The sequence below is a fragment of the Echiichthys vipera genome (assembly GCF_963691815.1).
Source record: "Echiichthys vipera genome assembly, chromosome: 17".
Classification (NCBI taxonomy): domain Eukaryota; kingdom Metazoa; phylum Chordata; class Actinopteri; order Perciformes; family Trachinidae; genus Echiichthys; species Echiichthys vipera.
In genome coordinates, this window is record NC_139842.1 from 20,641,462 (window position 1) to 20,660,668 (window position 19,207).

At 42.0% G+C, this 19,207-nt stretch overlaps 2 protein-coding genes and 1 long non-coding RNA gene across 3 annotated transcripts; 1 reads left to right on the plus strand and 2 right to left on the minus strand.

Annotated features, from left to right (window-relative positions):
- Window positions 1-73: 73 nt before the first annotated feature.
- Window positions 74-3,939, minus strand: LOC310959826 (perforin-1-like). Its single transcript, XM_083931283.1, has 3 exons — window positions 3,877-3,939; window positions 1,316-1,892; window positions 74-1,131 (listed from the first exon to the last, which is right to left on the minus strand). The coding sequence occupies exons 2-3, from the start codon at window positions 1,846-1,848 to the stop codon at window positions 705-707; spliced, it is 960 nt and encodes a 319-aa protein (XP_083787409.1). The 5' UTR covers window positions 1,849-1,892; window positions 3,877-3,939; the 3' UTR covers window positions 74-704.
- A 2,275-nt stretch (window positions 3,940-6,214) lies between these two features.
- LOC310960383 lies at window positions 6,215-8,340 on the minus strand. The gene is made up of 4 exons (XR_014593599.1): window positions 8,151-8,340; window positions 6,736-6,809; window positions 6,476-6,580; window positions 6,215-6,320 (listed from the first exon to the last, which is right to left on the minus strand). It is a non-coding gene; the product is annotated as an uncharacterized lncRNA (long non-coding RNA).
- Window positions 8,341-12,666: 4,326 nt separating this feature from the next.
- paqr4a (progestin and adipoQ receptor family member IVa) lies at window positions 12,667-19,098 on the plus strand (the record flags this gene model as incomplete). Its single annotated transcript, XM_083931675.1, has 3 exons — window positions 12,667-12,847; window positions 17,026-17,244; window positions 18,665-19,098. Exons 1-3 carry the CDS (start codon window positions 12,682-12,684, stop codon window positions 19,096-19,098), a joined length of 819 nt encoding a protein of 272 aa, XP_083787801.1. The 5' UTR covers window positions 12,667-12,681.
- Between the last annotated feature and the right edge of the window lie 109 nt (window positions 19,099-19,207).

Consider the following 19,207-nt stretch of genomic DNA (forward strand, 5'->3'; position numbering starts at 1 on the left):
CGTACACAGGAAGTTTAACCACTTCCTTTCTCGTGAAGGGCAACGCCGCTGAAGATAATGCAACATGTAATACTCAAACAAAACCGAAACATACTACAAACGGTTCAGATCATATGATTTTACTATGGATAAACAACCAAGCAACAACAAACAATGATAATGTGATTATAATCCATAAAACACACGTTATAAATGTTTGTACAGGTAATACAATGCTACAATGTGATTGCACAATACATACAATCTTGAAACATGTTCTTTTTGTATCTGCAAATATTAAAGTATATCACAAATAAGGCATGAATAAGTAACATTTGCATTGATCCTCTGCTTTGCTGTCCTAAAAAGACCAGTGTCTACAGAACAATGGGTACTAAATGATACAAATACACAGATACAGTATATTAAATCAACAGTGTTTTAAACATTTAAGTCATCCGGCCTACATAACCAATGCTCATGTATACAGACACTGTGAACTGTGCAGATTTACATGTAAATTAAACTGAAATAAAAGCTGAACACACATAATATAATGAACATTTAACAGTTGCTGCCTCTTTGCCACTACGCATAGAGTTAATCCTCAACTGACAGATATTTAATAAGGGATGTCACTTATGGAAAAAGGGCTTGGCATCAATTAACCTCATCCATACACCTAATAAAGCAAATAATGTTGCTGTGTGAGCATCACATGGGTGTTAAATCCCATCAAACTTAAGACTCTGGTTTCTCTGTGAGCTCGTTTCATCCACAAACACACCCATCTGTAAGAGGACGGCCTTTGGAACAGGATGTGCATGACGGGACACGTACAGCTTCTTCAGACCATGACTCATAGGCGAGGCTTTATACACGTTGCATGCATCTCCGCTCAGACTCGGAGCACATTTCACCTCCAGTTTGTAGAACAGCTGGCCGTGTTGCATGTTACAGAGATCCTCCTTCACTCCAGCAGACAGGACCCGATCACATTGCCCTAACAGGTCAATCAATGCGCGTGACGCGTTACGGTGTAATGACGTATGAGCGGCAGTTCTGTGGGCGCAGATGTTGATGCCAGAGGTCAGAGGAGAATGGCCGGACTGGTTGGAGCTGATAGAAAGGCAGTAGTGACTCAAATAACCACTGGTCACAACAGAAGGATGCAGGAGAGCATCTGCAAACACACAACACCACCGACTTTCTAGCAGAGAGGGAACAGCAGCAGAAGACCACACTGACACTTTATTAAGCACCAGGTGCGCCTAATAAAGTGGCCGGTGAGTGCATTTACAGTATTTCATTGATATTCAGAACTGAGGAAGTGTACCTGTAGTATTCACAGGACATGCTGTGGCTTGTGAAGCTGAACTTGTCATTCTTTGTTTTGTCCATGGAGTAATCGGCCAGTTTAGAATGAGTACCAGCTAGCATCAACGAGGCGCTCTTTTCACCCACATCAACGTCCAGATTTGCCTGCCAGTTGTTCTCCACGGAAGAGGCGCTGGAGCTGACCAGAGACTCGCTGGAGCGGTGGAGCGTACTGGCCACTTTCATGCTGCAGGACTGCTTTGGTCTCCAGTCCACCACTGACAAGGGGAGCTTTTGCCTTTTGTTCTCCACATAGGGGTTGCTACACAGGGTGCATGTTTTGTCCTTGCGTTTCCACTGATTCATGTTGAGCACAAAGGCACCCTTACGTTCCATTTTGGTGATATCAAAGCCTTCCCCGGCCAAATTGGTGCCTGGAGCGAATTCTGCATCCAGGCACTGTTTGGGAGTCCCGTCTGTGCACGACTGATACGTACACCGAGGAAGGGAAAGCATGAGGCTGGCATAGACGCAAGTATTCAACAGAAACATGTCGCTGTTAAAGTTGGGCGATGGTTTCAAACGGATGGTTTATGCTGAAAAAGAAACAATTTAGATTAAACAAACATGAGCGATTGAAGCATTTCATTTGTACACAACTGCTTAGTCAGTATTTTATCCATAATAAACACTTCTCAAGTCAACAGTTAGGTCCCATCCTCCTCCAAACATCAAGCTGAAACACATTGAATTAAAAAAAAACCTACTCTAGATCTGACTGTACTTATTTATCTCAGGATTGTAATTTCCTAAAGTATCTAAGGACTTGGTAAAAGCTGTCCTATCCCTTTCCTTCGTAGATTATTACAACATTTTGGTCTGTGGACTGAGTTTGCTCTACAAACAAATAACTTTGTGATGGAAATTCAAATATTTTAATTGTGTTCAACCCGTGTGCAGTTTACCATTGCGTCCCTTTGGTCCATGTTTATCACGTATATTCAGTAAGCTCCTGTTGACCAAGTTTGCTCTCCAAACAAATTACTCTGTGATAGAAATGACATTATTTTAATTGTGTCACACCCCTCTGCAGCTTTCGAGTTTCTCACCAAAACGCGTGTGTATCCTTGCGGTCTGACAAATGGTGTTGAATGCATTTCCTTCCTCATAACACATTGATTAAGTAAAAACCTTGGGATATCTTGTTTTCTAAAAAACAACCTCAAGTGCAAGCATAATAAAATAGTTCCTTAAATAGGACCTTGAGGTACACCACAAGAGGAAGAATCAAAGGGAGGCAATGAATTAGCAATCTGAAGTGAAACTGAACTATTGTGCAGATAAAATTCAAACCACACAGCCTTTCTCTGAATATGAACCACAGAACGTAAACAGAACTTTTGCTCGTGTACAAGGAAATTTGGCCAAGCAGCTTTTTAAGTTTTTAAGGCCAAAAAACGTTTTTACGACTAAATAAGAATAAGACAGATATTCCTCAACATGCAAAGGTCCAGATGTCACTATTTTTAATCTGCCTTTAAATGTGACGGTCTCTGTCATTAGTAGCTTTTTCGCATAGGTCTGTTACAGAGATTAAACCTCATCTTTTAGAGATCAGGCAACTGTTTAATATGTTTTTATATGGTAAATGGATTTGTACTTATATAGTGCCTTTCTAGTCTTCTCACTACTCAAGGCGCTTTCACAGTGTTTGTCACATTCACCCATTCACACAGACATTCACACTGATGGCAGTGGACATCTACATACCATCTAATCTAACCATTCACACCACATTCACACAGCCATGCGCAGCACAAGGAGCAATTCAGGGTTCAGTGTCTTGCCCAAGGACATTTCGACATTTGGACCGGGGGAAGTGGGGATCAAACCGCCTATCTCTCGAATGGAGGACGACCCACTCTCCACTGAACCCCAGAACCCTATATCCTCGCTTCCTTTATGTGAGTAAGTCATCCTTTTCTTGGCTGCGGTTTGTTTAACATCTCCTCACTGTTACCGAGGATAGAGTCCCAAGAAATATAAAATTGATTGTTAATATTCTTTTATAGCCCTTTTAGCACCGCGTGGACTGGCACAAGTTTATATCTCTGATTTCTTTAAGCTCTATTTCTGCTTTAGACTTCTTGGATGTTCTGATAAGTTACTCTTCTCCATTCTTAGTCAAACTCCAAAGGTGACCAAACCTGTTACCGTCACTGCCCCTCAGACTGCAACATTTACGCCATTACTCTCAGGTCTTTACGATCCAATGCCCTTCATTTAAATCCTGTCTGAAGACCAATGTTTTTACTGCTGCCTTTCAGTCTCCACAACTGTCACAACTACACAATTGCTCTGGTCAAAATTTGCTCTATAAATAAACTGACTTGTTTCCTAAAGACCACTGCTCTCACAAATGTGACTAAACTATACGGTAGAATAACTCACTGATACGGCAGCAAACTTTTTAAAGCATGCCTAATAACTTAACACAATATTAAATTACCCCCAGGCGGTTGCATGCATTCAAATAAAGTGAAAGAATAATTCATTATGAGCACATCAGAGTAGACTCACCTCCGTCTTGCCTTGTTCACGCTGCACTCGTGAAACTGACTGTGAGCGTGGATATCAGTGCTTGGCATTTTAAAAGTCAAAGAAGCAGGGCAGGAGGTGGTGAGGGGGTGAGGTGACGGTGGTCTCATGAGAGCAAGGAGGGGAAAAAGAGACGTGGTTTGACAGTTTCATCAATGTTGAGCAGACTCAGCACTGAGAGGGAGGAGCAGGTGGTCGACAAAGACAAACTCGATACGAAAGTAAGGCTGGCGTTCCAGTCAATGATGAACCAGAGACCACAGACCTGTCATTTCTCTGAAGTGGTGGGGGGCTGTGGCTGTACTCGATGAGAGGAGGAGACTGTTCACACTCGAATGATTGATTTCTTAAGTTTATCTCAAACACAAAGCAATTTAATAGTTGTATATGATAAGCTAGGGTACGATTTCAGTGAGCTGTCTGATAGAATTGGGCTAAAATTAAGATACACAACAACCTATAACCATGTGAGTTTGAGAATCTTAGCATATATAAAAGTAATTTTATTTCTTAAGAATACCGAAAGGTGGGGAAGTTAAAAGAGAAAATGGTATTCAAATTACAGATAACAAAATGTATGTATGTAATAAATGTATGAGATGTAGAAATGAGACATAATCTAATCTGAATTTTGTTGAATTTTAGGAGAAAATCAACAGACAAAGTAAAGAAAACAACGAAATTTGCATTTCTATGTTTTCTCTCCGCTATCAAAACAGTCCAAAATGTCAAAATGGACCAGTGCGTAAACAGTTTGGCCTTTGAAGCGATGAGAAAAGTCATTTAGACGTGCAAATGGAAATAAAACTTGACAATATATAAGTCAAAAATGTTCTTTACCTGTTTGTGAAGAGGCTGGAGAACACTAACTTACTGTTCGTCTTCTCAGCGTCCTTCTTGCAGTGTTTTGCTTGAGTTTTTACTGTAACTTTGACACTGACAGACGAACATTTCTACCTCCTGCACAACACTTCCTCCCATATCCCATATAACCATGTATTCAAACACATACTGCATAAGCACATTGATTACTTTCTATACTTTCAGTAATGCTTGAATCTGTTGATTGTATTGCATTTTGTTTTGTGACAACCATGCCTTCGTTTAGCTTCACTTAATGGGTGCCAATTGATCAGTTTGTAAAGTTGTTACTTCAGGGCTGTAGATTTTAAGAAGCTGTTTCACTGCTTTGCGAAATTCTTTGTGCAACCCGGGTGCCCGTCATGCTGTAGCTGTGTACAGAGGGACACCAGACAAGAAAAACCAGTATGAAAAAAGTGTATTACATTTGGTAAGAGCATTCAAGTAAGGTTTGTCCATTGCATTTGTATTTAATTGTTAGGAGGCTTTGTGAAGAAAAGGTTTCATCATCTTCCTACCTGTAGTATTCAGAGGACATGCTGTGGCTTGTGAAGTGTTTTTTTTTTTTACATGGAGTAATCAGCCAGTTTAGAATTAGTAGCTAGGCTAAAGGAAGAACCTTTATTTCCTACTTTAAGATCTTTACCTGCCACGTCATTGCGACAGAAGAGGTGCTGGAACTGATATCAAAGCCTTCCCCTGGAGCAAATTCTGCATCCAGGCACCATTTGGGCGTCCCACCTACAGCATGAGGCTGGCCTAGACACAAAATAATAAACAGAAACATCTCATCTTATCTCATCTCATCTTCAACCGCTTTTTCCAGGTCGGGTCGCAGGGGCAGCAGCTTTAGCAGGGGACCCCAAACTTCCCTTTCCCGGGCCACATTAACCAGCTCTAACTGGGGGGTCCTGAGGCGTTCCCAGGCCAGTGTGGAGATATAATCTCTCCACCTGGTCCTGGATCTTCCCCGAGGCCTCCTCCCAGCTGGACGTGCCTGGAACACCTCCCTAGGGAGGCGCCCAGGGTTCATCCTTACTAGATGATCCTGAACCACCTCAACTGGCTCCTTTCGATGTAAAGGAGCAGCGGCTCTACTCCGAGTTCCTCACGGACGCTGAACTTCTCCCCCTCTCTCTAAGGGAGACTCCAGCCCCACTCTTGAGAAAACACATTTCGCCGCTTGTACCTGCGACCTCGTTCTTTCGGTCATGACCAGTGGCGGGGCAAGGCTCCTTTGGGGCTCCAAGCAAGAAATTTGTGGGGGCCCCACCCCATCCCTCCACAGTGAAAAAAATTGTTTTTTGCACACAATTTCTGGGACATTTGATATGTATACTGAAAATAATACTTTAGAAGAGATTAGGGGTTCTCAAAGTGAATTTCAGGGAGGAACAGAAATTCTTAAAACCCTACGCCTATCAATAATTGTTGTAAATTAACTGACACCAACACAATATAAAATATGAACTTTTTTTATTACAAAAAATAGAAATCTGAATGTTGTTAACAATAAAATAAATACAAAAATAAAATTGACTGTTCACATTTGGGTCTTGATGGAGCTGATGACAAAAAAGAAAAAAAAACAACAACAGGGTATATTTGTTATAAATAATCTTTAATAGCATGGGCTAATTACAGCAATTCTTGTTGCAGTTATTATTATTGTCATTGTTATATGTTCTCTATGGAAGTAAAAAAAAATTATTTAACTCACAGTCATCTGTGTCAGCAGTTGGACTTGATCTCTGATCATCGGTTGGATGTTCCTGCGCAGGAGGTTGGGAAACCACTGTGCTGCTGGAGGTGGATGTTGATGGAACTAAACTCAAAAAACAACAACAGGGCATATGAGAATCTCTAAGGGCAGGCATATGATTATGTATGTGCACAGCATTTTCTACTACTACAGCTTAATACTACTGCCATGAAGAATATTAAGGCATAACATTATCAATTGTGGAATAATGAACTTACAGTTGTCATCAGGGATGGGAGGGGGAACATCATCCTTCCCTGGATGTGTTGGTTTAAAAAAGACAGTAATGATCCTGAGGAGAGATGAGAGGGAAACATATTGTTAAGTTCAACATGTATTATGCACTTGATGTACTCTTGTGGTGGGTGCACATATCATATGTACTGCCAAACACATATTTCTCCCTTTCTGGCACTATTAAGTTCATCTCATCATTATGCAAAGCTTATCATAGAAGGTGTACTTTAGTATTACATACTACAGTGGAAACCGCTTATAGTGATCACGTTGGTCCAGAGCCAATTTGATCACTATAAGCGGTTGGTCGCTATAACCGAATTCTTATTACAGTATTTCACATTTTTTATGCAGAATATTATCTAAACGCCATTTGTATCGTTTTTCAATGATAAGAATTGCACGAAACGAACCGTTTCAGCATTTACTGAATTTTATTATGGTTTCAAACACATTCGTTTCAAATGCTCCTTTTGAGAGGAACCATGCAAGTTATATTACTGCGCAGTGCGCAGACATAACTCATAAATACATAAATACAAACACAGTAACTTCTTCTGTGCGTCAGCTCTGCCGTGAAGCCGGTGCATTTTTTTAAAACAAGTCTTAAAATAAACTTTGAAACACTGTTTCATAGAACAACAACATAGAAGATAACAACGGCATCAAGAAGAGTTAAGCTACGTCTGTTTTGTGTTGCGGCTCCGCTGCGCCGCGTTAAGAAGTCACTTCACATGTTTCCATGGATCAGTGTTGTCTAACACCAAGTTCACTGGTTTTTCAAAACGATAAAAAAAAATCTGTCATAAGCCTTGAGGAGACGTTTCTCATCAGGTGGCAATGACTTCCCTTTTCCAGCCATGATTCGCGCGCTTGCTGCCGGTGTCAACTCCTTACATTAACTAGCTGTTAGCTCACTCGTTAGCTAGCTGTTAGCTCACTCGTTAGCTAGCTGTTAGCTCACTCGGCAGAAGCAGACGTCCAGCACGTTTTCATTCATAAAATGAGAAAAAAATGAACACTATAAGCGGATTTCTCGATCACTATAAACGAATTATTTAAACAGCATTTGTATAGAAATGATTCTGTCCCAAGCCTTTTGATCCATATAAGCGGTTGATCACTATATCCGTGATCACTATAAGCGGTTTCCACTGTATTAGGCTGTTGTTGTTGCTGTTGTTGTTGTTGTTGTTAGACTGTCTGCCTCACTAAACTTTCTGTTGTTTTCTGCTGGTTGAGACTGGAGAGTGGTGCACATCTCCTCCTGCTAGCTAGCTTCATGTAGCTGTGTCATGTTACGCATTCGTCATAGCTTAGTTTTTAGCTTATTAGCCGCTATGGAGTCCGTGACAACACAACACAGTCAGTCAGAAAAACATAACAATGCACTTACCACTGTCTTACTTTCGTTTTTCCTCCCTTTCCTTCCTCTGTTTTTTCTTTTCTGCCCCGCTGGGATAACTCCTCTTCATCTTTTCGCAAGCGCGGAGCTCGGTGTAAGTGGGCGGAGCTCGGTGCTAAACAAACAATCAAACCTGCGGTTCGCGCTGATTGACACAGACAGCGCCGACGGCAGAAGTGACGTGGGGGCCCCCAAGGGGGGTTGCTACGGCGCTTTTTCATAGTAAATGCCCGTTGTTGTCGTTGCTGTGCCGTACATTAGCACTTGGGGCACCGGTCACTGGGGAGGATGCCCAAGTGGGGGCCCCCTGGAAGCCGGGGCCCCAGGCAATTGCCTGGTTTGCCTGTTGGCAAGCCCCGCCCCTGGTCATGACCCAGCTTTCATGACCACAGAGAGCTTTGCCTTCCGGTTCAGCTCTCTTTTCATCACAACGGTGCGGTAGAGCGACTGCAACACCGCCCTGCTGTTTCGATTCTCCGGCCAAACTCACGCTCCATCGTCCCCTCACTCGTGAACATGATCCAGAGGTACCTGAACTCCTTCACTTGGGGTAAGGACTCATTCCCTACCTGGAGTAAGCAATCCACCGGCTTTGGTGCTATTTTGAGCAATATTAGTGGTTAAAAAATGCTGTTTTGGATGCGTTCAGCGCACCACCCCGAGCTTCTCAGTGCTCGCCCTTTGGGACTGTTAACGTCTCTCTGGTATTTCTCCATACATGGTTAATCAGCCAAAAAAACTGTCCCGATGGCTTATTTGATGCATTTTCATGCCGAAAAAGACCATGGGGTCTATTTTCGTCTGACTTACACTTTAAAGAAGTGTTTGACATTTTTTGTGTGAATTTTTTATTCTACATAATAACTTACGACCAATCTTAAAATTGGGATTTTATGATTTTTTGGTAAAAGCTGTTGTCTCTCTTTCGTAGATTACAACATTTTGGTCTGTGGACTGAGTTTGCTCTCCAAACAAATAACTTTGTGATGGAAATTCAAATATTTTAACTGTGTTCAACCCGTCTGCAGTTTACCATTGCGTCCCATTGGTCCTTCTCAATCACGTATATTCAGAGTAAGGTGGCGTGGTTTGAATTTTATGTGCACAATTGATCAGTTTCACTTCACAGTTGTAACTCTTCCCTTCTTTTGAGTCTTTCTCTTGTGGTGTGCCTCAAGGCCCTATGTTAGGACCTACTGTATATTATTATGCTTTTACTTATGTCAACTATGAAATAAGTTAATAAAACATTTTATCTACAAAGGGGGCCCTGCAGAAAATGTTTGGGAACCACTTGTATATGGTGAAGTGATATATTACAGAATAACAAAATATAACATTGTTTAGAAAAATTATAAATGCATCGATTCCTACACTGCAAGTAGTAGTAGAAGAGGAGATAACTGAAATATGATATATATGAAACATATTACATGGTTAATGTGTGACATGTGGGTCGTCCAGACTGTGAAGAGGGGTCTTGTTTGTCGCAGTCCCACTGAGGCGTGGCTGCAGGCGGCTGCATGTCGTGAGGTCCAGGGGTGAGGTGGAGGTGGTGTGATTCATCCAGATCCTCAACAAACACATCCCTCCCATTATTGAGGATTATAGAGCTGCTGCTTTCAAGAGCTCCTCGGAAACGTCTTAACCCAAGTGCATATAATGCTTACTGTGCAGTGGATGCAAAATGAACACGTTTATTTTGTGGTCATTTTAAATAAGAAGTCACCTAACGTGCAGCACGTGTGATATTTATTTGAGCTGTGCACTTTAACTGGCTGGACGGTGACTCATTCATAAACCTGCAGCATGATTCAAATCTGCTACTCTCATCATTTCATATTCTTTAATCATAAATAGCCTTATTTCTCTGTTATAATCAGATAATTCAACATGTAGGCTGACCTATATTTTTAAATCTGTAATTATAATAAAAAACACACATTTTGTTGGTGTAATTTGCCTTTAATTTACAGGTAATAATCGTGTTCTTTGTGTTTATAATGTGAGCTCAGGTGGAAGATGCAAGATTTCCGAAGGCAGCAGGAGCTCAGTGGTGCTGGCATTTCACCACCGAGTGGCAAACAGAATTAAACCGGAAGTTCGCAGAGCTCGCCTTCAAAATAAATATAAATATTTTGGATTATTGTTTCGGCGAAGTGGTCAGCAGGTTTTCCGAATAAGGTTTAAACAAGACATTTTCTTATGTCTATTTTTCTATGTTAATATTTCATGGTTTATTTTTTATTATCACTACTTTTTAATAGTTTTTGTACTTTAAATTAGAGTTGTTCCGATTTCGATACCAGTATCGGAAACGCCTCCTTTACTGCCGAAAATGTTGGTATCGGTATCGGTGAGTACTGAAGTCCAGGCACCGATCAGATACCACGTAATTTATTAGAAATAGGAATCTATTAACTGGTTAGCTTCGTTAGCACAGTTCTTCTTAATCTTAAATTAATCAGTTTAATAATTCTTAGTAGTTCTTGTTAATAATTATTCATAGATTTGTTTAGTTTAGTTTTGTTGTTGCACTGCTGTTTTATACTGTTCTATTTAAAAATAAATGTAAGAATAAATGGGTTTCATTGCTGTATTCATTTATGTTCATCCATACCACAATGATAATCATATCACAGTCATGCAGGCGTGAACAGATCTTTTTCTTTTAACACACTAGTATCGGTATCTGTATTATTTTTATTTTATTATTTATTTCGGCCGATACCCGCAGCACAAGTATCATTATCGGTATGGGGAGGGAAAAAATGGTATCGGAACATCTCTACTTTAAATATCTTGATATGACACATTTTGGAGTGTATATTTATATATGTATGTTTATATATATATATATATATATGTACATAAACTTACATTTTTATTTTCATATTTGCACTTTAAGGTGATTGATCACATGACCTGTCATGGGCGCTCATAAGGAGGTGTGTCCCCCCACTTTTGTTTCATGTCTGATGAATGGCTGGGGAAAATAACACTTAACCTCTGCAGCAGCATGAGAAGAGTCCTTACACATGAAATAAAGCACCAACAACGTAGTTAGTGAACCCAGAGTTTATTAAGAGTGTTTTAAAGACTTACCTACTGGCCCCTGTACCAGCTCCTCTCATAGTAAAGTCCATTCAATTGGATTACCAAAGTCAATCCCAAAGGAAGGAGCCCAATGGTGCTTTGTTTTCTGTGTAGGGACTCATCTCATGCTGCTGCAGAGGTTTGCTGTTATTTTGAGCAGTATTAGTGGTTAAAAAAGACGTTTGAATGCCTTCACTGTACTGCCCCGAGCTAATCACTGTTAGCGACTCTCCCAGATTTCTCCGTTAATAGTTTTTACACGAAAAAAAAACTATCTTGATGTCTTATTTGATGACTGAATTTGACGAAAAAGACCCTGGGATAATTTTAAACCGGCATTACACTTTAAAGTAAGATTTTATAGATGTCGTTTTATTTTGAAATCAATGGGCGGAAGTGCCGTCGCTATTGTTCTACGTAGCTTGACGGTTGCTTAAAAAAAGGCGATGCAGGGGGACTTAAAGGCCGCCGGGGGAAGACGCCGCATTTCATGGAATAACGTTACAGCACAGCCAGCAACAATGGTGGGAAAACAACTGGATAAAACGAGATGTTGAAGGAATTGAACACACGTTTCACGGACCGGGCCGCGTGTGGGTTTGGAGGAGTCACCCCTGAAACGTCCGCTTCTTCATCCCCATTGACAGGACATCGGTAGCCGACTGCCCGGCTTGCTAGCCCGCAGCCCTCCCCCAAATCTCCGCTCCTCAATCACGGTTCTCATCTGTTTTTTTTAACCGTACTTGACCCGTTAACGTTAGCTCCTCTATTTCAAATCCGACCGTTGGGATCTTCACGTTTGAATCTGACCGTTAGGACCTGACCGTTAGGACCCAGCTAGCATCCTCTGGAGCTGTTGGATGCACGCGCGGCTCAGACACCCACAGCATCATCATCTTCATCTTCATCACCACCACCATCATCATCATCATCATCTTCATCATCACCATCCCTGCCTGCACGGGAATGCTAACTAACGAGGAAGTGGCGTTAACATGACGAGGAACATTTCGCCTCCTCGCAACCGCCGCTGGAGGCTGTTAGGTGGTGCCGCCGCACACACGGACATTTTATGTTTTTTCCAGATGCCAAATATTAATAATAATAATAATGTAATAATGACCGTCCCGAGCAGCTCCAAGCGCCATGTACGTCGTGGCTGGCCGTGTCTGTCTCCAGCCTGGGTACCGGCGGTTCAGAGCGAACAGCCGCGGCGGCGCTGATAGACACCGTCGCCGGGTGATAGCGCTGCTGAGAGACTTGAGTTTGCCAAGCTAGGAGGCTAACAGAACAAAATAGAAACCCTTAAACATCACCAATGGTATCCCATAAGGTTTTAGTCGCAATAATCTTATTAAATGTGTATATAGGTGTACAGTCTGTTTTTTACTTTTTCGGCGGCGTCCTTTTAACGGTCCTGTTTGCTATGGCATTTTTAAATGGACCCAGGCTGCTGGACTGGGCAAACTCACCTCCACATCTGCAGTTTAACAAATACGTCCTGACCGGCTACCGGCCAAGCTCCTCCGTGCAAGACTGCATCAGGAGCCTGTTTTACCTGCACAATGAACTTGGAAACATATACACTCATGGTGAGTACGAAAACATAATAATAATAATAATAATAATAATAATGCATGAGCTTGCTTAGTCGGCAGGGGAGGTTTCTGTAGCTTGGTGTGACTTTGAGCGCATTGCCTGTGCAGATACTGTACCCGCGGAAGGATGCCAAGAGCCGGGCGTCTGCACTGGAGAAGCCTGGGCGATTTGTATTCAGGAAGCCACACTTTTCACACATTTTTCTCCACGTGTATTTGAACTAAATTCATGTTCATATTTGAAGAATTAGTCCTAATGATGAAAAAGTTTCAAACAAACCGATATGAGCTTTTTAAGACCGAGGGGAAGGTTCACCTACTACAAATATGGTGACTGATATCATGCTTTTAATTCTTACTAAAGAGTATTTCAGATTATTATTTATTATTATACATTAGTGTTAGACCTATACACCGGCTGGCCGATATTTGCGTTTTTTACGTGTATCGTATCTCCCGATGTGGCTGTTCACCGATAGTTTTTTCCGGGTGTTGTGCCGTATTCAGCACCCCTGCCGTGAAATGCACCCCCTCGCAATATAGGTGATATTCTGGATCAGAAGACTGTTGTTTCCACCTATAGGAGTAGTTTATATACAGGTAACCACATTAAAAGCACACACTTTTGAATCTATGAATTGCAAGAAAAACTGGGATTATATTTAGGAAACGCTGAGTCAAATACATTCAACTTGCTCAAAAGATCCATTTATTTCATTTAGTAATTATGGCTGCAGTTTATTTACACAGAACATACAAAAAGGTGTTGTTTTGTGTTCGCTATTACCCAAGTTTGTGATTTTAAACTCTTTAAAATAGTTTAAAGACTGTAAGTAACCAATGCCCTGACCGTTATGGGTTACCTGTATATAAACTACTCCTATAGGTGGAAACAACAGCCTTCTGATCCAGAATATCACCTATAATGTGAGGGGGTGCATTTCACGGCAGGGGTGCTGAATACGGCACAACACCGCTATTATTTACAGACAGGCGTCCAAAGGCAGCTCCGTGTTGCTGGAGACGCCTTTATTAAGTTCAATAAATGTTCCTTTTTTAAAGTTGAGACTCTTCACATTTTTTATCATCATTGAGTCATTTTTATGATGTAAATTGAGGGAGCGAAAGTAGCATCAGCTCCAAATATCGGCTCAAGAAAATCGGCAGTCCGTATTGGTCATCGGCTAAGGCCGATGAAAAAAAACGGTATCGGCATTTGTCCTAAAAATCCATATGGGTCAATCCCTATCACATATACAGTGTAGGCTATTACATAGTCAATCATATCATATATCAGAAAAGAACACAGAAAATAATACATAAAGGAGAATAAAAGAAATGGCTAAATAAACGTCATGTCGAGTATCTGTCAATTCCTGGCCATTTAAATAATTAGAATAAATAAAAATAAAGTATTAAGTAGAGTTGCACCTATCCACATTTTTCAGATCCAATCTGATACCGATACCTGGCCTGAGCATATCGGCCAATACCTACTAAACAGTTAGTCTTGTTAAAAAAGGTAACACATTAACACAGATATACTTGATATTATTTATTAACAAAATAACAAAGTGTTTATTAGCAGCAAAAATAAAAAACACTTCCATGTAAAGTGCACTGCAAACAGATATATTAAAATGTGATATAAAATATAGCAGCCGCCTGAAACCCAACAAACAGTGGCGTAATTAACTTGTTCAAAGCAAATTCTCTCATGTGCGAAGCTGTAACTAAAGAGTATTTGGTATGTGTTCACTGTTTTTGCTTGAAAAATGATGAAAACTCATTCACTTGTGTGCCAAATTGTAAATTATAAACAGGCTGTATTTCTACAGCCATGTCTCGCTGCTAACAAGCTGACGTTGGACATGACACATAACATTGCGAGGAGTGGCTTTTTCATCTGGTCGCACATGTTTTGGTTACACAACAATATGCCATTCTTTTAATAGCCAAAATTAATTGCAGTAATGTGTTAATCTGTGCAGTCGAAGGTGAGACTGATGTGTCGGCTTGTTAGCAAACTGCATGGTGTTATTTTGTTTTCAGCCTGGTATGATTAGACTGACAATAGCACGGCACACAGTAGCATGACCTCTTAACACTATCAAAATACATTCTGCAGCCATATGAGAGAGCACAGTGCAACATCTGAGTCTTCACAGACTTCTGGGAATCTGTTGCTTGAGTCTTATCCGCCCACTCCAGAGAGTGGACTGATTCGTCTGGCGTCGTGACATGACGCTGTGGCTTAAAAACACAGACGAGCCAATCAGTGCCCTGGGCTGGGTCTAACGCCATGTCAGGCTGTGTGTTTCCCATGGTGTGTCCATAGATGCCACTGTCCAATCGATGAAAAGGTGTCTCACTGAAGAAAGAAGGGTTGTAAAAGGTCACAGGTTCCGCCATTGTTGTTTGTTTTGGTCGACGGAGAGTTTGGACCCTGAAGTAGTATTTTGAAAGGTTGATCAGACTTAAAGACAGGATGGGATCCTCCGTGCTCCGCTGTTGCCTACTCCGTTGCTACAATAGAGCATCTGTGGCAGCTACTGTTGCAGCTGTAAAACGGTGGGTAAAATGTTTTGAGCGACCCAACCGCTGCAAAATGACTTGTTTCACTGTCAGAATCAGAACAATGTGGTTCAATAACTGGACTTAACTGGACTACAACTCTGATATCAGGCTGGAGAATCGGACAACTTCTGAAGGTCATGAAACGCTTCCAGTTGCCAAGAGTCACAGAATAAACTGCAGCAGTGATCATCAGGGAAGCAGCTCAAGTCTCTATTATGCTCCAGTGACGTCAGCTGAGCATGTGACCTCACATACACCATTGCCTATATGAGGTATAAGGTAGTGATGTTTAATCCAAAGAGCTTTTTCTCCAATTCTCCGAATGCAGAAGACGCAGAGCTGTGCTCGTAACTCAGATGGAACATTGTTGGGGTTTTTATTGTGTTGCAACATTTCAGCTAAAGTTTCATGAGCTGGTTGTTTTGCATATAAACTGAAAACCTCCTGCCCGCAGCTCTGCTCTCAGGCGCTTAATGCCGCGTTCATGCTGTGTTCATGCCTTTAGCGGAGGTCCTCCCTACTGTATTCAACCCTGAGTGGGACTGAGTACGGCCGGTCGCCTCAGGACGAGTGGGGGGAGGAGCGGAGATAACACACTTAAAATAGATGTGTTACAGTAGAAGGCAATGTCAGTATCACCTGGCGGGGACAAATGCCTTGACATTGGGAAAGGCAGAGTGAGCAAAAAAAAGGGAAGGCAGTGCAACGTGTGCGCCATAGAGTGATAAATGATCACAACAACTGTATGTGGATCAAATTTCAAGGTCTGGATTTTTGCTCACATAGCAGTGAACGCCTGTCCCTCGCGCAATAAAGAAACTTACATTGGAGTTATGTAGCCATCTGAAATATGGCGCTTTGTTGCATCACAAAAGGAATTTAGCGGGGGCTTTGTCTTTCTCTCGAAGGGTGACACGGATACGTTTGTGCCAATCATGTAGGGTCCTGCTCTGCTCCACATTGTTCCTGCTGGTGTCTGCACACACTCAGCACAGTCGGAAGCCCTTTCCACTCATTGTACAGTTTTGAAAAATAACATAACGTCCACAGGCATCAAAAAGTCCTGAGCTCGACAATCCATCACAATAAACACGACACCTTAATTTGATTTTGTCAAAATGTCTGTGTTACTTTATCGCGCTTGAACTGATGGTTTTCATACCAGTGTGCGCATTACCTCCGGGTTTGTTTTCTGTCAATCACTGGATGCCCACAAGGAGAAACTTCTAACAGTAAATAATCCTTCAAAACATGTTGCTTTACAAATTTCATTGTCAAATGAACTTAACAAGAGTTATTAAGTACATGACACTGAGTGCAACAAAGGCGTTCTCACTTTAAGAGCTTGTGTTTCAGGTTTGTGTGGTGAGCCCTGACAAGAGTTACACGTCACTGATTGATTCGTTGATTGATTGAAACCTTGATGTAAAAAGGGAAGGCCATCATTAACATGCACGCCCAGGTTACAGTACATATTAAACAATAAAAGCACATGAAAGTGACATCATACGTAAACAAATTATGCAATTACAGCTAAAGTAAAACCTGCTCTAAGAACCTGCCGCCTCTGTTCCTCTGCCCTTCCATGTCTCCAGGCATCCCTTTGGTTTGCTTCCTGGTGCTGCTGCCTCTCAACATCCCCTGGTCTCAGATCAGCGTCACGTGGTTGGGCGTGGTGCACTTCCTGGCTTGCCTCTCGCCCCAGCTCGGCTCTGTACTCTACCACCTCTTCATGAACCACGAGGGAGGGGAGCCCGTCTACCACACCCTCCTCAAACTCGACGTGTGCGGAATCTGCATGATCAACACGCTGGGTAAGCTGCCGCCTTCTTCTCCTTCTTCAGCTCAGCAGATTTCTTTACCGTTTATCATTTTGGAGTCTTAGTCAGCCGGCCTTCTGTTATTGCTGCTCTGTTTACTTTGAGGGAGGAAACTTTTCTTTATGGATTGTCAGTGATTAACCATGGGAGTGTTTTGCTTGCACTGATTTTTCAGAAAATATTTGACTGTTGAGTCAATTGGCCAATGTAAGTAGTGATTCAAGTTCAACAATGATTACTGATCCGTCTATGCTGCCTGCATTAGCCTATTAAAACCAAACTGACACATGCAATCTTTTTTTACTTGTTTATGTACAAACATTTTAGCCTGATATACACATTCTTCTGATAATAATAATAAAGCAATAATTAACAGAGGGACATGACACTGGATATCACCAGCATACAACATTTATATGATGCAGCTGTTCCTAATAAGTAAAATTAACAATGAATTGTTTCACCTGCTTGGCCCACTAATTTGCATATTAATCGCTTTTTAACCAACCATTAACCATCGCTGGTTTAGATGTAATGCTGTATCGAATCACGTAAATAATAACAAAAGAAATGTATATATTCCTTTTGTCAGTGTTGTCTGAAGATCGGACCTCTCATTTCTTTTAAATGTATAGAGACAACTTACCGGTATAATGTTCTCGATAGAGATGCACTGACCAGCCTGATGAAAAATGAAGCTGTCTGCTGCAGCAGCGGACAGCAGCCCTTCTCTCTGATATGTTCACATTTTATAGAATATTTTTCGTATTATTTCAACAATCCGCAATCCATCTGCTGTTAATCAGAGTATCAACTTTTACGAACCCACCTGATTAACGCATTAACTGCAGTGCCTGCGGACATAAGTGCAATCTGCACGTCACTAGAAGTCATGCAGGTAATCGTAAAGAATGTTCTGGCAGGGTGAGTCTTGGGCTACAACTGTATCATATTTTCTTTCTTGTTATTTCTCGATTTAATATTACGGATTCAGAGTCCGTCCATCGCCTAAATTAAATAATTGACTAATGCTTTGAGCTTGAGAGGAGTCTAATACAAAGTCAAGACTCCTCTGCTAAACATAAAGTGCTCTCTATATGGACTTCTTTTTTTCTCGCATTTCAGCAAATTTTCTTCTTTCTGAAGTTTTTTTTCTGAAAGGCCTCGTTTCATTAGGAAATTCCATGACTTTCACATGAGTTGATTGCTGCATTTACCACAGTCAGGCAATGAGCGCACACTTGAGGATCTGACTCAGCTCACCACACTCTGAAAGAGCCGTGTCACATTAGGATCAAACAATTTGACCTCTGTGCGCTGTGGCTTGCACCAGGCGTTATATTGCTGCTGAGTCGGGCCACCGCTGCTCCGCCATCTCTCTGCTGACTCTCCTTTGTGTGTTTTCTTGTCTCAGGGGCTCTGCCTATTGTCTATAGCACTCTGCTGTGCTACCCATTCATCCGCACTGTGGCCCTGTTAGTCTACATCCTGCTGTCCAGCCACGCCATCTACTGTGCCGTCACGGCTCGGAGCAGCGTTCGCCGACTGCGCTCCTTTGCCTGGCAGGCGGTGTTCCGCTTCTCCTTCTTCTTGCTGCGCTGGGTGGGCGTTGGCGGCGGCAGCCCCACTTCGCTACGCCACTTCCTCATGATGGATGCGCTGGCTGTGCTGGGCGGGGTCATCAACATCACACGCATCCCGGAGCGCTTCCGCCCGGGCCTCTTTGACTACTGGTGCAACAGCCACCAGATCATGCATGTACTGGTGGTAGGCTCCATCCTTTACCTGCACTGGGGCGTGCTGGACGACTTGCTGTGGATCAACAGCTACAACTGTCCCTCAGACTGACGCCCCCTGCAGCCCCCACCCCCTCACAAGGAGCACTGGGATGTAAGGTTCAAGGACCTCTGAGGGGAGGGGGGTGTCTGCAGAGGGAAGGGGAAGGAGGGGAAATCAG

What these genes read in the sequence shown, in the direction of transcription:
- LOC310959826 (XM_083931283.1), bottom strand. Translation starts at nt 1,848, where the DNA reads ATGTTTCTGTTGAATACTTGCGTCTATGCCAGCCTCATGCTTTCCCTT. An exon ending in ATGTCCTGTGAATACTACAG is followed by an intron (nt 1,132 to 1,315) that starts GTACACTTCCTC and finishes TGTTGTGACCAG; the next exon opens with TGGTTATTTGAGTCACTACT.